This window comes from Parambassis ranga, chromosome 10 (genome assembly GCF_900634625.1).
Source record: "Parambassis ranga chromosome 10, fParRan2.1, whole genome shotgun sequence".
Classification (NCBI taxonomy): domain Eukaryota; kingdom Metazoa; phylum Chordata; class Actinopteri; family Ambassidae; genus Parambassis; species Parambassis ranga.
Genome location: NC_041031.1, coordinates 20,488,652 through 20,504,578, shown reverse-complemented (window position 1 = coordinate 20,504,578; position 15,927 = coordinate 20,488,652). Strand labels below are relative to the sequence as shown.

General features: G+C 43.0%; 1 protein-coding gene across 1 annotated transcript; it reads left to right on the top strand.

The window, feature by feature from the left end:
* Positions 1-5,290: 5,290 nt before the first annotated feature.
* Positions 5,291-15,592, top strand: fgf24 (fibroblast growth factor 24). The gene is made up of 5 exons (XM_028416037.1): positions 5,291-6,120; positions 6,312-6,348; positions 9,635-9,812; positions 12,521-12,627; positions 14,152-15,592. Exons 1-5 carry the CDS (start codon positions 6,089-6,091, stop codon positions 14,428-14,430), a joined length of 633 nt encoding a protein of 210 aa, XP_028271838.1. The 5' UTR covers positions 5,291-6,088; the 3' UTR covers positions 14,431-15,592.
* The last annotated feature ends 335 nt before the right edge of the window (positions 15,593-15,927 follow it).

Below are 15,927 nucleotides of genomic sequence, written 5' to 3'. Positions count from 1 at the left end.
TTTCTGTTAAACAGCTGTGATTTACCAAAGCCAAATTCAACAAGGTGGTCAGGTCTAGCATGTGATCCATGTTTCTACAAAAACAAATATGCAACAACTTGTGCTATATACACTGCTGGAGTCAGAGTCAGGTTTGTTCTCCAGCAAGCAAACATCAGGGAGCAGGACAGAGTTTGTTTTTAGGCTAGCATAGACCCCTGTATGCTGAGGAAGATTCTCAGTCTCAGGGTGAGGCTGAGGTGAACCTGTAGGACAGCTACTGCCTGGAGGAGCAGCAAAACATCCGGTCCAGTTGCCCTTGCTTTGAAGTCTTGAATGGATCCGTGTATTTTTTCATCCTTGCATCTTTGCATCTTACCTGCTTAGCTAGCCGTTGATGATGTAGGTTGGTTGTTGGATGGTTTCTGTCACTAGAGCAACTCTGATTTCTCTAGAGCACACTGAGCCATGATTGCTCATGATTGCTCATGATTGATCTGCATGATGGCCAGATTTTCACACATTCTGGCACGTTTTAATACATTTTAACCCAATTCCCTTCACTTGTGTGACAAAAAAAGCACTAAATCACAGCAAAGCAATCACCTGAGATGAAATGAGTGCATATTACTAAAGTAAATACCATAATACTAAGTCTAAATCTGCATACAGCATGTAAAGACAACACTGACTTAAAGCACTACATTGTTTAATTAATAAAATAACGTGAAGCCATATATTTGTCCTATTAATAAATCTGTGTTTTCACTACTTCTCTGCTGGTATGAAGAGATGAGACACAATTAGAAACAGCCCTAGAACCATGCAACAACAGGCGTACTGTCAATATTGAAAGTTTCATTACGATTGCATTTTAACACACATTTTAGAATGTCATCTAAAGTTCAAGAACCTGATCAATCTGTACGAGCCGAGACCAATAACACGTGTTTCCAGAACAGAGCGGTTGCACCTGAGGAAGTGCATTTCAGACAGCACAGTAATCAGATAAACGTTAGCCTGACAGCCTTCAGCTTTGAACACTCACTTAGTACTTCTCACCCCTAACATGAAGGTAATGACTTAAAAATCAAAGTGCTCATCAAATTATGTGGGTGAGTTCAGGTCACACTCTTGGTGGGCTTCAACCTCCTTTTGATACTAAAGCATCACCTTTTCAAAGCTGTTTTCAAGGTAATTTCTAATTTACTCTGGGTCTTTGTCTCATTAATGACATCTATAAAGCACCATCCATCAGGGCTTCACCATCCGTTTAAACTCAGCAAGGCACCAAAGTGTTTTTGATAACTGTCAAATAATCACACATTTTGTGTGAATGAGTCAAACCTTCTGGCTGGTTTGTGAGTCTCAAAGCAATTTTATGCCACATTACCAACAACCAGAACTTTAATTTGGTAATTGTGGCTATCTAAGAAAACAATTATGGAGTCGTTCAATTCAAGGAGGGAGAAAAAAAATTAAAGAGCTGACAAAAAACACTTACATCATTTTATTTCCCAAGCACTAGTCCACCCTGCTCTGAAGGCTTATTATGTCATTAAAGCACTCATATTGTTCAACAAGAGCCTGCGAACAGAAACAAGACTTTCTGATTACCCCTGCTCTTCCAAGGGAGTTGACATTTATCTGTCAAACATGGGCCAAAAAACTTAGAACACATGATGTCTGTCGGCTGATTGTTATTTAGTTGTAGCACTGTGACACATTTTGGCAGTTTGTCTGTGCTAAGCAATGGCCAAAGAACTCAGCCAAGCATGAATAGTTTAGTGAGGTCTTCAGAATTCACATGTAGTCACATAAAGTTATTGCACATGTGAGCAACTAGCAACAAGACAGCCCAAACTTTTGTTTATGTTTTTGGACAACTTTAGACTCCCTGCTGGACTGAGATGGAGCAAATCATTATTAATGTCAACCAGGCCACTGAAGCTAATGGAAACATTAATATTTTCGACATGTACTGTGTTGCTCACAGATGATTTGTTAAAAAGCGATGCTTCAATTCCCCCCCCCCCCAAATCCCCACCAACAAATACGCCTGCTCCCAAACTCTCCGGCTTCTTCCCTTCAAGGCAAAAGCCGAAATGGTACTTAATGACTCCATGCAAACAACGTGTGACGGGGGACAAATTGCCGTAACACTTCCTGCTTTTTTTTCCCTCCTCCCTCTTCTTCAGGTGATACTTGAAAGGTCTCTGAGGTAGCTGGCTCGCTGCACCCTCCCTCCTCTGGCTCCTTTCTCTGTCACCCTCCGCAATGTCAAGGTGTCGCGACCCCATTACGACCCGGACCCACGCTAGTGACTGGACTTTGGGTAGCCTGATGATCAGCAGTGTGAAAAAGGGATGTGAGGCAGTGGGGGTAGGGTCAGCATCTACTAATGGGGTGAGGTTGAGTTTGCAGGAGATGAGAGGAAGAGGGCCGTTCCATTTAGGTCTCACATGCTTGTCGGCCTGTGACTTCTACTTTAAAAAAAAAGCTTCTGGGTGGCTTATATGATTCAGTGGTCACCCCTCGGCATCAATCGCTTCACCTTGAGAATTTGAATGGGACGAATGCACCCCCCCCCCTCCTCAGCACACACACCACAACTACTGACCCCCCCCCCCCCCCCCCCCCCTCCATGGCCCTGGCCCCCCCTTCTTTCCTTTAAGTCAATATGTCCGTGTCAGAGATGAAAGTGCGAAGTGGGAGGGACGCGGAGGGGGTCCTGACACTAATGTAGTACATTGGGCTTCACTTACTGATCTGCCAAGTTCTTTTGTCAAGACTTAAATGCCTGCTAGGGTCCTTTGAACTGTTGAGCGCTCGCCTGCCCTCAGATGCCTCCTCTTTTTGCTTCAATGAGATATCCTCGGTGACATTCCCACAGTCCCGTTGCCGTAGACGGACACGCATAACTGCACGGAAGCTGCGAGGTTCAAATTCAAAGGCTTGAAAGGGACTCTTCGTATGAGCAACATCATTCGCCACTTTTGCACACACCTGACTCAAAAAGTCAAGGAAATTGAAAGAGAACTGGCCGTGTGGCTGCAGAAGATCATTTCAGGCACTGCTTGAGAATCTGTGGTTTGGAGGTACTTTCATTGGCTGCCAAGCACAGCAAGCCAGGTAAACTAAGACCTTTAACTTGCTTGCTTGTTTTTCTCACTCCCTCACTCTTGTCAGCTAATCTGTGTGGGTAACCTTATCCCAACTCTTGAGTGGCTGCCCCCACTCCCCACCCCATCCTCCTCCTCCGCCTCCTCCTCCTCCTCCTCAGAGCCTTTGGAACTGGACTGAAACAGCTCTCCCCATTCACAAAGCTCTCTCTTGTTACGCTTCTTCTCCAGCGGCAACCTGAATTTGATTGATTCTAACTGCTTTATCAGATTTTTTTTTTTTGGGGGGGGGGGGGGGGGGGGGGGCTGATGCTGCATAGATAAAGGGGAAATTTACCCCACTGAAAACACAAAGCAGATTTTCTCACTTACAATAAGAGATATTTTTCCACAGATTCTTTAACTTTTGTTGAAAAAGTTACAAAAAATGAGCATAAATCACATCCTGCCAGTCGCCCAGACAATCCACAGAGCATGCAGTCAACAGAAAAAGAACCTTTAAAGGGCTCAGCAGATGGATGTTGTGTGGAGTAGTTGCATCAATTGTGTTCTTACAAAGGTGCAGTGCCAGATGAATAAGATCTGTTTGTCAGTCAGGTCAGAAACTTATTAGTCAGCCTGTTTATGTTTTGAGAATAAATCTGTGCCTCATTGGTCAGCAGCCAAAGCAAAGTGCCTAGCAGAACCATCCAAACACTGGCGTCTGGCCATTGCTTATTCTCATTCTGATAAAATGATAAAAGGCTTTCTCTTTTTGCCACGAGCAGAGATACGTCTCCTCCTTCTTCTTCTTCTTCTTGTGCTTCATAGGTGGCATCCAAGCTTGCGGCCGCTGCTTTCCCCTCTTTCTCTCTGTTTTCTGGATTTACAGTCATGCTCCGAGAAGTTTGTCACAAACATGTGCTTAAGAGGCGATGAGTGACACCACGATGCTGGCTCTGTCACAGTCAGTGCAGGTAATTGCTGTTTATCATCCCGCCTTTAAAACAGTTATCAGGTGCCTTTTATTTTTCGGCTTTCAGGGAACTCATCTTTATCAGCATGTGAGCAGGATGCTAATGCAAGCCTTATTGGATCAAACAATCCCAAAGCCTTACATTTGTAAAGAAATGATCTTTCTGGATAATTACTATTTGCACTATATTTTGCTGTGATTTTCCCTCCCTGAGGCTGACAAGGCTAAATTAGTCATGATATTAGACATCACTTGCGTTACAGGGATTATTACAGTGCCCTGTGGTTGACAGGATCAACCATGAATCACTGGGTAAACCCACTTTATGCACACACACACACACACAGAAAAAAGTTGCAGCTTTGTGATTTAACCTGCTATAACTCATAGCGTGTTTTGAATAAAAGGTTAATCATTTCCTGCTTTTTGTTTATTTTGCTGTTTTGACATCTTTTTGATCAGCATCTGGATCTCTTAGCTAAACACTCCTTTTCATTTCAGCTGCAGGAGGCCCTTTGAAAATCCCCAGCATGGGAAGTTATGTATGTAATCATTTAGATTCATTTTGAATATCAATGGGGGGAAGGAATCCCGAGGATCCAGTTTTAATGGGACAATAAAGGCGCAAACCACAAAAGGTTTTATTTTCTTCTTCTTCTTGTCCTTTTTAATTGCAGCAGAGATGTGGGCTCACTTTACTGCTGCCAGCTCTGAAGTACTCGTAAACACATTCACACCTCTCTTTCATTTAAATGCGGGATAAGTTATAGCACATTATTGAAAAAAATCAGGAACAACAACATGCATTTGAATGCTGTCTGGCAGAGAGAGAGAGGCCAATCCACAAACCAGCGGCACAAATAAGACGCAGAGAGAGGCGCAGTTTCTCTTTCTGTTGCCGCACAGCGTGTCTGCGTATTTTCACAGGCGGTAATAATAAAAATATAAATTGCCAAAAGTAGTGAAAATCGAAATATTATAAAAGCGACACTTTGCATAAAATATGAATACAGAAAAATGGAAGTAATCTCATATTAAATGTGTCATCTTCGACTGATTTGCAATTATATCAAACGCTCAAACAGAAATCTAACCTTAAAAAAAAAAAAACTTAAACAGCATTTCATCTCCTTGTTCAAGTTCTTTGCGCAGCGCTTTGCCCACCGAGAGGGAAAAAAAGCCTCTCCAAAGCTGATGGTCTCTCCAAGATTATCCTATCAGGTGCAAACCCCTGACATGTTTCCTCCCACCAACAACAAAAAAGCCTCACTGTGCCCAAATCTCAAGCCGCAGACGCACAAACACCACTGACAGGCACTGCTGCGCCATCATCAGCCCCCGAACCTCTCCAGGGATCCGCTGCTGCTGCCGCTGCCGCTGCTGCTGCTGCTACCACCGCTGCGATTTCAACACCACCTTTTCTTTTGAAAAACACACAATTCATGCTGGGATAAGTTTTGTTGTGCGCATTTAGCGACTTGTTTTTTGTTGGACGTCTGTTTTTTTTTTACTGTTCGGCGCATTTATTTTGTAGCACTTAGTAGAATAAAATGACCCATGCAAGGTGTAGAAGTCCCCCGCAGGTATACGGACGGAGCTGAGGAGCCTGTGATCTCTGGAGGAGCAGGATTGGCTTTGTGGGGAAAACTTAGTTGTAAGCGCGCAAAACTCTTAAGGATATTTTTTTAAGAGAAGGGCATTTTTTTTGGAGAGGTTGAATACTGATTACACGCTTGGCACCGATTTAAGGAGACGTTATTTGTGGGGGCGCGGAGGAGACTGAGCTGAGAAAAAAAAAACAATCTTCTGGATAATTTCCCCCAACAAGGAAGCACCCAATGTTGCACTCCGTAACTCTGCTGCTGCTCTCCCGTCATCTATCCTTACACTGGGATTCAATCTCCTACTTACCCCCGGAGTTGTGTGCGTAAAAGACGCGCAGGGGAGCGAGGGGGGGCGATTTCGCCAACCTTTCCTGGGGCTCTAAAACTGTGGAAGCAGGTGTATTTCAGCTGTATTTCTGCGAGCCAAGATGTCTCTGCTGCCTTCGAGGTTCATATACCTGTAAGTATTCCACATTTGTTTGCTTTTTTTTTTTTTGCACATAAAAATCATGCATTCTTACCAATAGAAGTCGCTAAAAACTTCATATTTGTGCGTTGGTGTCATCCAGGTAGGCTGCGTTTAGTTTTCATGTAATTGCCTGTGTGATTCACTCCCCTCCTCTCTTCTCTCCCTCTCTCTCTCCACTTTAGGTGTTTACATTTTCTGGTACTCTATTTCCAGTTACAGGTATGTTTACACCCATCCACTACTTTGTGTGTGTGTGAGTTTTTGCATGACCCCGTGTAGATGGATTAAAGTTTCTGCACACATAACTGTGGTTACTTTGCGTAAATTAGAAATAAATTGGAAGTGGGGAAAAACTAAGGCTTTAATTTATGGTGTGTGAGAAATGCATAAAATAATGTACAAAAAAATCAATTTACAAATGATGGAAATCACAAATTTGATCTAAATTTCAACCTGTTGTTTTTAGTTTGCAGTTCAAGTAGCCATCGCGGTGTTTTACAGCAGAATTGTGTCATAAATATTTTGATTCCTGAGGTTAAACGTCGTTTCTCTGAGCAGATGGCTCGTTTGGCGCTTTGTTGCCTCATTTTTTTTTATTAGTTGCGTCTCACTTTGAACGGTAATGATTTGCAGGCATCCTCAGCTAATTGACTGCGCGGCGTGATTTAGATACCGTGCTGAAAAAATGGACATCACGTGTTGATCTTGAATATTCTACACACTGCTTTCCTTTTTATAATTAATTTATCAATATGTTCTAACATGAGTTTAACATTTTAATCATAGCTTCCAGATATTAAAGATACATGTAATAAACCCCCAGAATATTCATATTGTTGTTTTGAGAATGTCACATTTAAAATTGATCTGTAAACTATGAAAAACACTTCTTATTGATTGCAAAGTTCTACTGTTTGAGACACAATCGCCTGCATAAAAGCTGCATAAAACAACCTAACTCATAGAGAAAATGTTCCACACTCAAAAAAAGAAGCAAAAAGCAGAAAGTGCAGTTTATGCTCTGATTATTCCAACAGAGCAAGCACAAACTACTGACCACTCCTTATATATAGGAGAACAGATAGTGAGCCAAGAAACATATAAGATGGTCTGATTGTTATTTTTACATTTGATTCTTTGGAAAATGTCAGATGGAATTTACCAACAGTTGCAGGAGCAGCCTTTCAGGCTCCTGTCAGAGTCCCTCATAATGTTATTCTGCAGTTACACACATGCTTATGACTCCTCCACGTCATGCTGTGGTTGTGATTTTACAAGGAAAAACAAAAGAAGTAACCACAGTTGGAAGTTGACTTTGAATGCACTGCCAGCATGCGAGAGAGTCTTTTTGTGTATGTGTGTGAGACCCTGTCTGTGTGTGTGTGTGTCAAGTAGATAGCGAGGTGTATCTGTAGATGGATGCGACAACTATGCTTCCTCGGTGAAGCTGAGTGCCAGACTTTTGAAGTTTCAACCATATCCGTTTCCAGGCTGCGTCTTTGAAGAAAAGAGACGGCGTGATAAAAAAAAAAAGACTGTTGTCGCTAGCTGTTCACCTCAGCCATGTGCTTAGGCTTGCCTTTCCCCTCCACATGAAATGCAACTGTCTACCAAACACACCTTTATGTTTGTTTAGAGATGGGGAGATTTGGGATAAATCCCTCAGCAGCCCCAGTTAGGCTGTGTTTTGTTGTGTGTTTCTTTGAGGTTCATGTTGAGAGAGAGTTGATGATGATGCTGATTTTTTTTGAGCAGTTGTTGCAGAGTTTAGGATGAATCCAGGTTGTTTCTAGATGACATTATTCTCTGGGACACAGAGGGTGCAGACAGGGCAGCTTTATTGGAAGCAAACATTAGATATATGATGTTTTTGATTTGATCATTTCTGATGCGGATTATTGACGACCAGTTTTAGCAGAACTCTGGTCCAAGATGAGTTTAGGGTTCAGGAACCATAGCCTGTTTTTAATGTGTGATATGTGGTAAATAAAAATACATTAAATAGAGGGTGCTATGTCTAATTTTGTGTCTTAAAAGTTGTGTATCAAGTATGTTTTCCAGTAGAAAATCCCATCAGACAGACAGAGAAGCTCTCAGTCTTCTTGAGTTCTCAACATGTTGTGGTGCCTTGTACTCAATATTACACCTCGTGTTGGAGTATTTTATAATTTGACTGTATCCAGCCTCACATTGCATCATGCCAAAAGTAACATTATGGGTGTGTTTCCTAAATGTCAACAGCCACAGAAGCTGTGTGTCCCAGTTCAGGCGCTGGATTCTCCAAGGTCCACGTTTCTAGACTATAGTAGAGGCTGTAACACTGAGGCCATCACTGCTGCACCCCACAACCTGATGGGCATTTGAGGGGAAAAACACCTGCAGGTTGATGCCCGAACATGCCTTTGATTTTGGTTTCTGGGAGGTTAACCCTGAGATAGAAACGTTTTTGTGGACAACATTATTGGAGCAGATCCTATCTGACACCTGGATCAGATGAGGCCTGTCAAGAGCCTTAACAGGATTTTGCAGATTTGTAGAAGTTGTTTATTTTTCCCTCTCTGATTTTAAGGATTTGTTCTTCTGAGGCCATAGTTTCCTATCATGTTCATCCACACTACATGTCATTAATTTGCTGAAGTTAGAATAACAAGAAGTCAGGCTGTGTAATGTGTATATAATTAGCCACCTGAGAACAGCCACATAAAAAGCCATTACTGTGCAATTACCACACCATACAGCTGGGGAAATGGGATCTTGGCGTGAACTGAGATTCCAGGGCTTCTGAAAGTATACGTTTCCTCTCGCTCTTCCACATGTTGGGTCACAGTCGCTCTTCTGAGATGCCGCAGGATTCTGCGATTTCCTCTGTTTTTATGTCAGGTCTGAGCTGACTCATAAACAGCCGGCTGGTGAGCTCTGAGAGGCGGATGTGTGTGATTTGATCAGAAAGGTCTTCTACAAGAGAGTTTTTTTTGTGGTTTAAGGTGCCTCTTTCCATCAGTACTCCGCCTGCTGCATTTCCTAATTTATGGACTCTTCTTGGCCTGCAGGCAGATATTTGTTTGATGATAGTGCAACAGGTCTGGATGCTTCAGGTGTATAATTGCTGGTGGCTTGCTTGCTTGTAGAAATGGAGTACAGGTTTCTCAATATTGCCCGGAGGCACAATACAGACCAACACAAGGATTCACTGTAGGCTTTGCACTTGTTCAGTGGGATTTTTACTCAAACTGTGAATTCATTAACATGTCTTGTAACACAGTTAGCAGCTCGTAAATGCATTGCATAAAAAAATGTGCCAGTTGAAAGAAAGAAGACAAACTCTAAAATGCCACAGCCACAAGTTTCCAGGTTGTTATCTCAGTTTTTAAACCCTGAAGCAAAATTTTTTTGACACCGTTCCCATAAAACCAACAGCACAAATTACTATCAACACCTGTGCAGTGAAGATCGCTCACTGTCTGTCTCTTTTTTTAACTTTCTTGCTCTCTCTCCCTCTGTGCAGGAATCTCAGCAGAGCTCTGCTGATTTCAGGTTTTACATCGAAAACCACACGAGAAACCCCGACGACCTGAGCCGAAAGCAGGTCCGGATCTACCAGCTCTACAGCAGGACCACTGGAAAACATGTCCAGATCCTGGGGAAGAAAATCAACGCCAACGGCGATGATGGGGGCAAGTATGGTATGGGAGAACTCCTGTGCATCTCACCTGACACTTTAGAAATCAAACCTCACCTACCAGACAGGTTTTGGTGCTTCCTGAGAGTCGTTCTCACCCCACCTGCACTTTTGGCTGTTCACTGCTGGTAGTTTGGAGGCGGTTTTCTACAGTCTGTGTTTGGCTGGCACAGGAGGGGACTGTGACTTTTGATAGCTACCTACTGCTGGTTGGGGTGGATGAAAGTGTGGTGAAGCTGCTGACCTTGCAGTGGATGCTTGCTGCAGCATTTGCACAGTGTGTTTTTGTCTATCAAGGACCAAAACTGACCTGTATGTCAGCCCTTTCCAGTGGTTTTGGAATGTCAAGTTGTGGGTTAAGTTTAAGCCTATGGTGCTTTCACTCACTTGGCATTATTCAACTCTGTCACTTGCATTTGAAGCCATTGATTCCCTGGGCAAATGATGATGTAGACAGTCCATACTGAGACAGTTGATGCAGTTGGGATTTTTGGTCAACCTTACCTCCTTAAATTGTGCATGGAGAGGTCAAGCTTCTTTGGCCGATGTGTTTTTGGCCTTCAGATGTAGTGAACATGGTGGAACTTCATAATTACCTCAGATAAAACTTTATACTCCTATCAACTCTGAGTGTATGCTCTGCTTCCTGTTTGGACTTCTTCACCCCCCTCAGATCAAAAACAGAAAATGGCAATTGAGTAAATTGATGGTCAGTGAAGTTCTCTTTGATGTGGAGGCACAAACACAAAGCACTAGGACCCGTGTTGTGCTTCCCTGCAGATATTTTTGCTCATAACAGCTGACTCACAGCTCTAAAATTGACGGTCTTGAATGCCTCTGAGTGAGTGTGTTCAGTCACAGATGCGCGCCGAGGCGAAGTTTCCTCACTGCTTGTTAGAGCTTGAGTGGAAGCAGATCCAATTTTTCCCATGAGGCTTTGCCAACTCTAACCTCCACCCCTCCCCTTGTTCCCCCCCGCACCTCCTCCTCCTCCTCCTTCTCCTCCTCCCCATCCAGCTGCAGTACCTGGCACCTGCGAACTCCTTTGCACTCACTAATAATGTTCAGTGAGATACTCTAATTCACTCTCAATTGCTGCAGCTTCACAACAAAGGGCCACAAACCACCTCAGGAGAAAATATTGCTTCATGGTAGAGCTTTCAGTGCATATCTGCACAGCTAAAGTGAGGGGCATCATGATTCTTCTGAGGTATTAGTGTAGCATATTCATTACCGTTAAGAGACTTGAACAATCCTTTACAGTCCATTGTAAGTGACGTTCGCTAAGAGGGTCACTGCGAAAGCTTTTAAACTGATAAAAGCTGCAATCTGGATTTAAAGCTGGAGTTTCTAGTGTTTTTGACAGGTGGCCTCTGGCTGGGGTCAGGATGTGGCTGCAGCTCACATTATTCACATTACAACGATGGAAAAAAAAAAACGTAGCTCAGAAGGAGCAGCACGAATGAAGATGTCCACGACTCTCAGTCAGATTTTCTTTATTTTATGTTGTTCATGTACCAAATGTGGAAACAATAAGGCGCACAAAAAGGATAACGATGCATATGTAGAGATTGTAGATTATGAGGATTAAGTGTAAATAAAAGTACCACATTTCTTCCTTTGTCAACTGAATGCCAGTTGTTGGTGGTATTGATGACAGCGAGATGTTTGTGTTTTACTGGAGCTTGAGTCAAGGATCTCATTAAGTTTGTCGATAGCTGCCAGGATCAAGATCAAACCATTAGTGGGTTACTCAGAGATAGGGTTTGGAAAGGGGTCAGAGACAAAGGACAAGTTACAGTAAGGAAGGGAAATGTGGTTTTATCTGATGTTCTGGGTCGCAGCTTCATACCTGAGGTGGAAGTTTTGGGTCTCCGTGCAAAACCAGCTCCAGAGTGAGGAGGACAAAGTGTTGCCAAGTGGCCCCAAATCTTTTAGAACATCATTTACTTCATGTGTAAGCCAATCTTGCTGGATTTAGTTCCATATGTATTGAGGTCCAGACTAAAAAAAAATCTGTTCTTTAGATCCAAAAATCACAGAACAAGAGAAGGAGGGACTTTTTCCACCTTTAGGACAGGTTACCTACCAGCCAGGTTAATTTTAGAATGGGGGTGGTGGTGGTGGGGATTTACTTCTGCCCCCAAGCACATCCCGTCCCCTTCGACTATTCTTCCCCCTGCTCCCTTGAGCGCTACTGAATGGCCCTGTGTGTTAAACAAATGGATCATCTTAACTTTTTGATTGAGTGAGCACAGACTAAAGGGAACTTGAAACCTAATCCTGAGGGGCACATAACCGCTCCACAAATGTTTGGCAGATCTCTTTTGCTGGTCGAAGGGCGAGCAGAGACAAAGGTGACCTCGCAGGGGTTAACATTTGGGACGGGAGCAGAGAGGAGAGAGAAGGGGGGGGCGGGTGCGGAAAAATAAAAGAGCCGCCTGGATACATCTTTAGAGTGGATTAGTGCTGTGTCAGGTTGAAGTGACAGTGGCTTTGTTGGTTTGATGCGTATATGGTGTCATATAAAGGATGTTTAAGTGGTATTACACCTCGTATAAGACAAACAGGCTCCTCACTGTCAGGCTGAAAAACATGTTTTTAAACATTTTTACTTACTCCGTTTGGTTTAAATGTATGGGAATGCATATGTGTAGGAGTTCAAGAGATGTACATGACCCTAACCGAGTCTACCTTTCTTCTCTTTTTCAGCTCTTCTTGTTGTTGAGACGGAAACCTTCGGGAGCCACATTCGAATAAAAGGAAAGGAGAGCGAGCATTACATTTGTATGAACGAGAAGGGCAAAATAGTTGGAAGGGTGAGTATGATTTAAAAAAAAAAATAGATCGCCAATTTCCGATATCAAAACGAATATTTGAAGTGGAGCTGTTAATCCAGGCTGAATTGAACGCAGCCTCAGATCTGCTTTCTCCTGCTGTTTTTGTACACCCTAACAAAACCCCTTTGATAACTCACAGCCATTCTTCCATTACGTAATCGCCCTACTCCTTTGACACTCGATCAGTCAATTACGGACTGCAATCACCACAATGCATTGAGAGACTAATGGTCACTTAGGAGGAATGCCATTGCAATTATATCACTTAGTCACACCAGGTGGCCGCAGAGCGCGGGATGACTGCATGTGACTCTGCAGACGGCCGCAGCGATATGGAAAAGAAGTTAATATTTGAAAAACGTTTAGTGTTCTTCGGAGGCACACGTGATTTTGTTGCATTAATAACTCATGCTGTCGTCATCGGCGGGGCCGCTGTAATTCACACGAGTTTTCACTCACTCATTATGGTCATCTGTTAGAAACATAGGCCACGTTTTGAGTTTTTGTTGCAGCGGCCTCATTTGTTTGAAACATGGTCTTTGACAGCTTTCCTTAGAACAGCATGGGATTATTATTTAAAAACAAATCAACAACATTACACTGTAATTATGCACAGTGTAAAATGACAGCATGTTTACTATGTAAACACAGATTGGTATGATCTGTCAACTTTAGAAAAAACATCAGTGTATTCTTAGGATCAGCACACGGTTTACCCTAAAAAACTACACAGAAAACCAGCATGTCTTAGTATGAGGACATGATAATATCTCTATATCACTATTTACTGTTTCCGTATATAATGTCTTAAAATATTTTTTTTTAAAAAGTCAGATATTCCTATGTCATTAACCCCACACATATCTGTGTCCTGCAAGGATGAAGCTGTGCGGCCTGTCCCCGGAGAAAGCTAGCTTAGCTTAGCATAAAGAGTGGAGCAAGTGAGGAGTGGCTAGCTCGAGTATGCTGTATGATAATCCTGACTTCCTTCTTGTCTAGCTGACATCCTGCTGCCTCTTTTGCCCCTTTTACTTACCCACATAAGACGTGATGTCACCTCAGTGTACGTTAGCACATAGAGAGAGCTGTAATTGGGTGTCGGCGTCCAGTCTTAAACATGTGATGTGACTTCAGTGGATTGCTGTATAACCTCGATTTTTAACTTAATTTTAGGCTTCGATTCAGATTTGGATTAAGTCTGAACAGCTTGACATTGAACTTTGTGCGGAAGCATCATGATCACGATACACAACTCTTCAAATGCTTCAGCATTTAGGATTTTTATTATATGACTGAAAAAGCATGACTAAACGGGAGGTAGTCTTATTTCACAATACATGCACTAGTTATAGTGGATACCTTCAACCATAAATAAACCTTACTAAAAAGTCTTTATTTCTAAAAACGGCAGTCATCGTGGATGTTTATTTTAAATTTGAAATAAATCAGACATTCGATTGTTTTGGTTAAGTTAAGAATGAATATATTTTCTCCGTCTTTCAGCCTGATGGAAGGAAACAGGAGTGTGTCTTTATTGAGGAATTCCTGGAGAACAACTACACAGCTCTCGTGTCGGCTAAGTACAAAGGATGGTACCTCGGCTTCAACCGCAAGGGCCGGCCTAAGAAAGGTTCGCGGACCACACAGAGGCAACAAGAAGTCCACTTCATGAAGCGGCAGCCGAAGGGCCGCGTGGATCCGCTGCAGGAGTTTCGTTTCACTACAGTAACTAAGCGGACACGAAGGGCTCGGCGATTAAAACCCAACCCCAAGAGGAACTGATGGGAGCAGCACTAGTTTTCCTCGATATGGAGGAAAAAACAAACCTGTAACTGAAAATCTCAAGCTTCTTAAAAAAAAAAAAATCACCTTAAAGACTTCACTTCTGTAAAAGAAAGACAGACAAAAAGAACAAAAGAAAGTCAAAGATGTTTTATTTTTGTATTTCAGGATGACTGAATATTTCCTAACTCTTGGATTCTTTTGGGTTGATGTCATTGTGCTAACGTGTCTGTCATGTTATTTATACTGGATAAACTAAAGGACCTCTGAGAGAATTCCTGTCGCCGTCGTCCTCAGCCACGTCTGAACGGCAAGCTGAAGGCATACTTTCTGTTTGACAATGGGAGCTGAAGCAGGAGCTGACGCAATGTTATAAAAATCAGCCAACTAGAGATTTATTGGAATACCTGTCGGTTTTTGTTTGTGTTGCCCCTGACAACGCGGATCCCATACTTTCCACTGGAATTAGACACCATGGAGATGAAACGGAGAGAGGTGGCAGTTGCAGGTGACACTGTGCTGCCAGGATAACTGTGTAGCTTTGAGTGCAATATTGTACAGGTCTCTCTCTCTCTCTCTCTCTCTCTCTCTCGCTCTGTTTTTTCCATATGTCTCTCAACCCTCAGCTCCGCTCGTGGCTGCTGGAATGCTCTCCTGAGTCCTGTGTGACATTTCCGTGCAGCCTGTGATTCAGCTAAAACACGACATGCTTTGACTAGTCGGGCACCCGCCATGGATTTAGTCCTGTTTAAACAGCAAAAAAAAACCAATACAAACAAAAATACAGCAGCTGATGTGATTCATAATTCCACACTGTCTTCCAACTTCATCACATGTGGGGATGGATGTTAATCCCCTTCAACTCCCGTGTCTATCAGCTCTTCTTCAGCTGTTCCAGAAAAGGATGCATTGATTCTTTGGAGCGTGAGCTAGCTAGGTGCTGGTGATGACTTCCTCTACCTCTTTGTTTATCTTTTAGTCGTCCTGTCTGCGTTCAGTTGAATCTCTTGAACCTTTCAGTCGCCCCTTTCACTCTCACTGCAAGAGATGCATTTTGGGAACCCCCCCCCCCCCCCCCCCCCCCCGTGCTTGTTTGTCAGACGGGACTACTGTGTATCATCCACCCATAAACTTCAAAGCTTCTTGTCCTCGGGGGTCCAGGATTCGGGGGGGGGTGGAGTAGGGGTAGGGGCAGGGGTGGGGGTTGGGGGTGGGGCGGGGTTGTACGCTCTCAGCGTCGTGGTGGAGTTTGAATCCTAAACGGGAAAAGTTTGTGCCTCTGTCACGTCTTCTGTCTCTCACTGATGACAAACCCCAGCCTCTTTTTCACCCGTAGTATGTATTTACCTGTCGTCTGGCGGGTCTTTGTATGAGTTGCTACTAACAACATGACACATTTATGACTTTTTTTTTTTTAAACAAATGTAAGCAAAAATAATTTTATGACTATTATTAAGATATTTATTGCCGCCCTTTGTAAATAAAATGTGATGAGTT

What these genes read in the sequence shown, in the direction of transcription:
- fgf24 (XM_028416037.1), top strand. Translation starts at nt 6,089, where the DNA reads ATGTCTCTGCTGCCTTCGAGGTTCATATACCT. An exon ending in CCTTCGAGGTTCATATACCT is followed by an intron (nt 6,121 to 6,311) that starts GTAAGTATTCCA and finishes TCTCCACTTTAG; the next exon opens with GTGTTTACATTTTCTGGTAC. An exon ending in TACTCTATTTCCAGTTACAG is followed by an intron (nt 6,349 to 9,634) that starts GTATGTTTACAC and finishes CCCTCTGTGCAG; the next exon opens with GAATCTCAGCAGAGCTCTGC.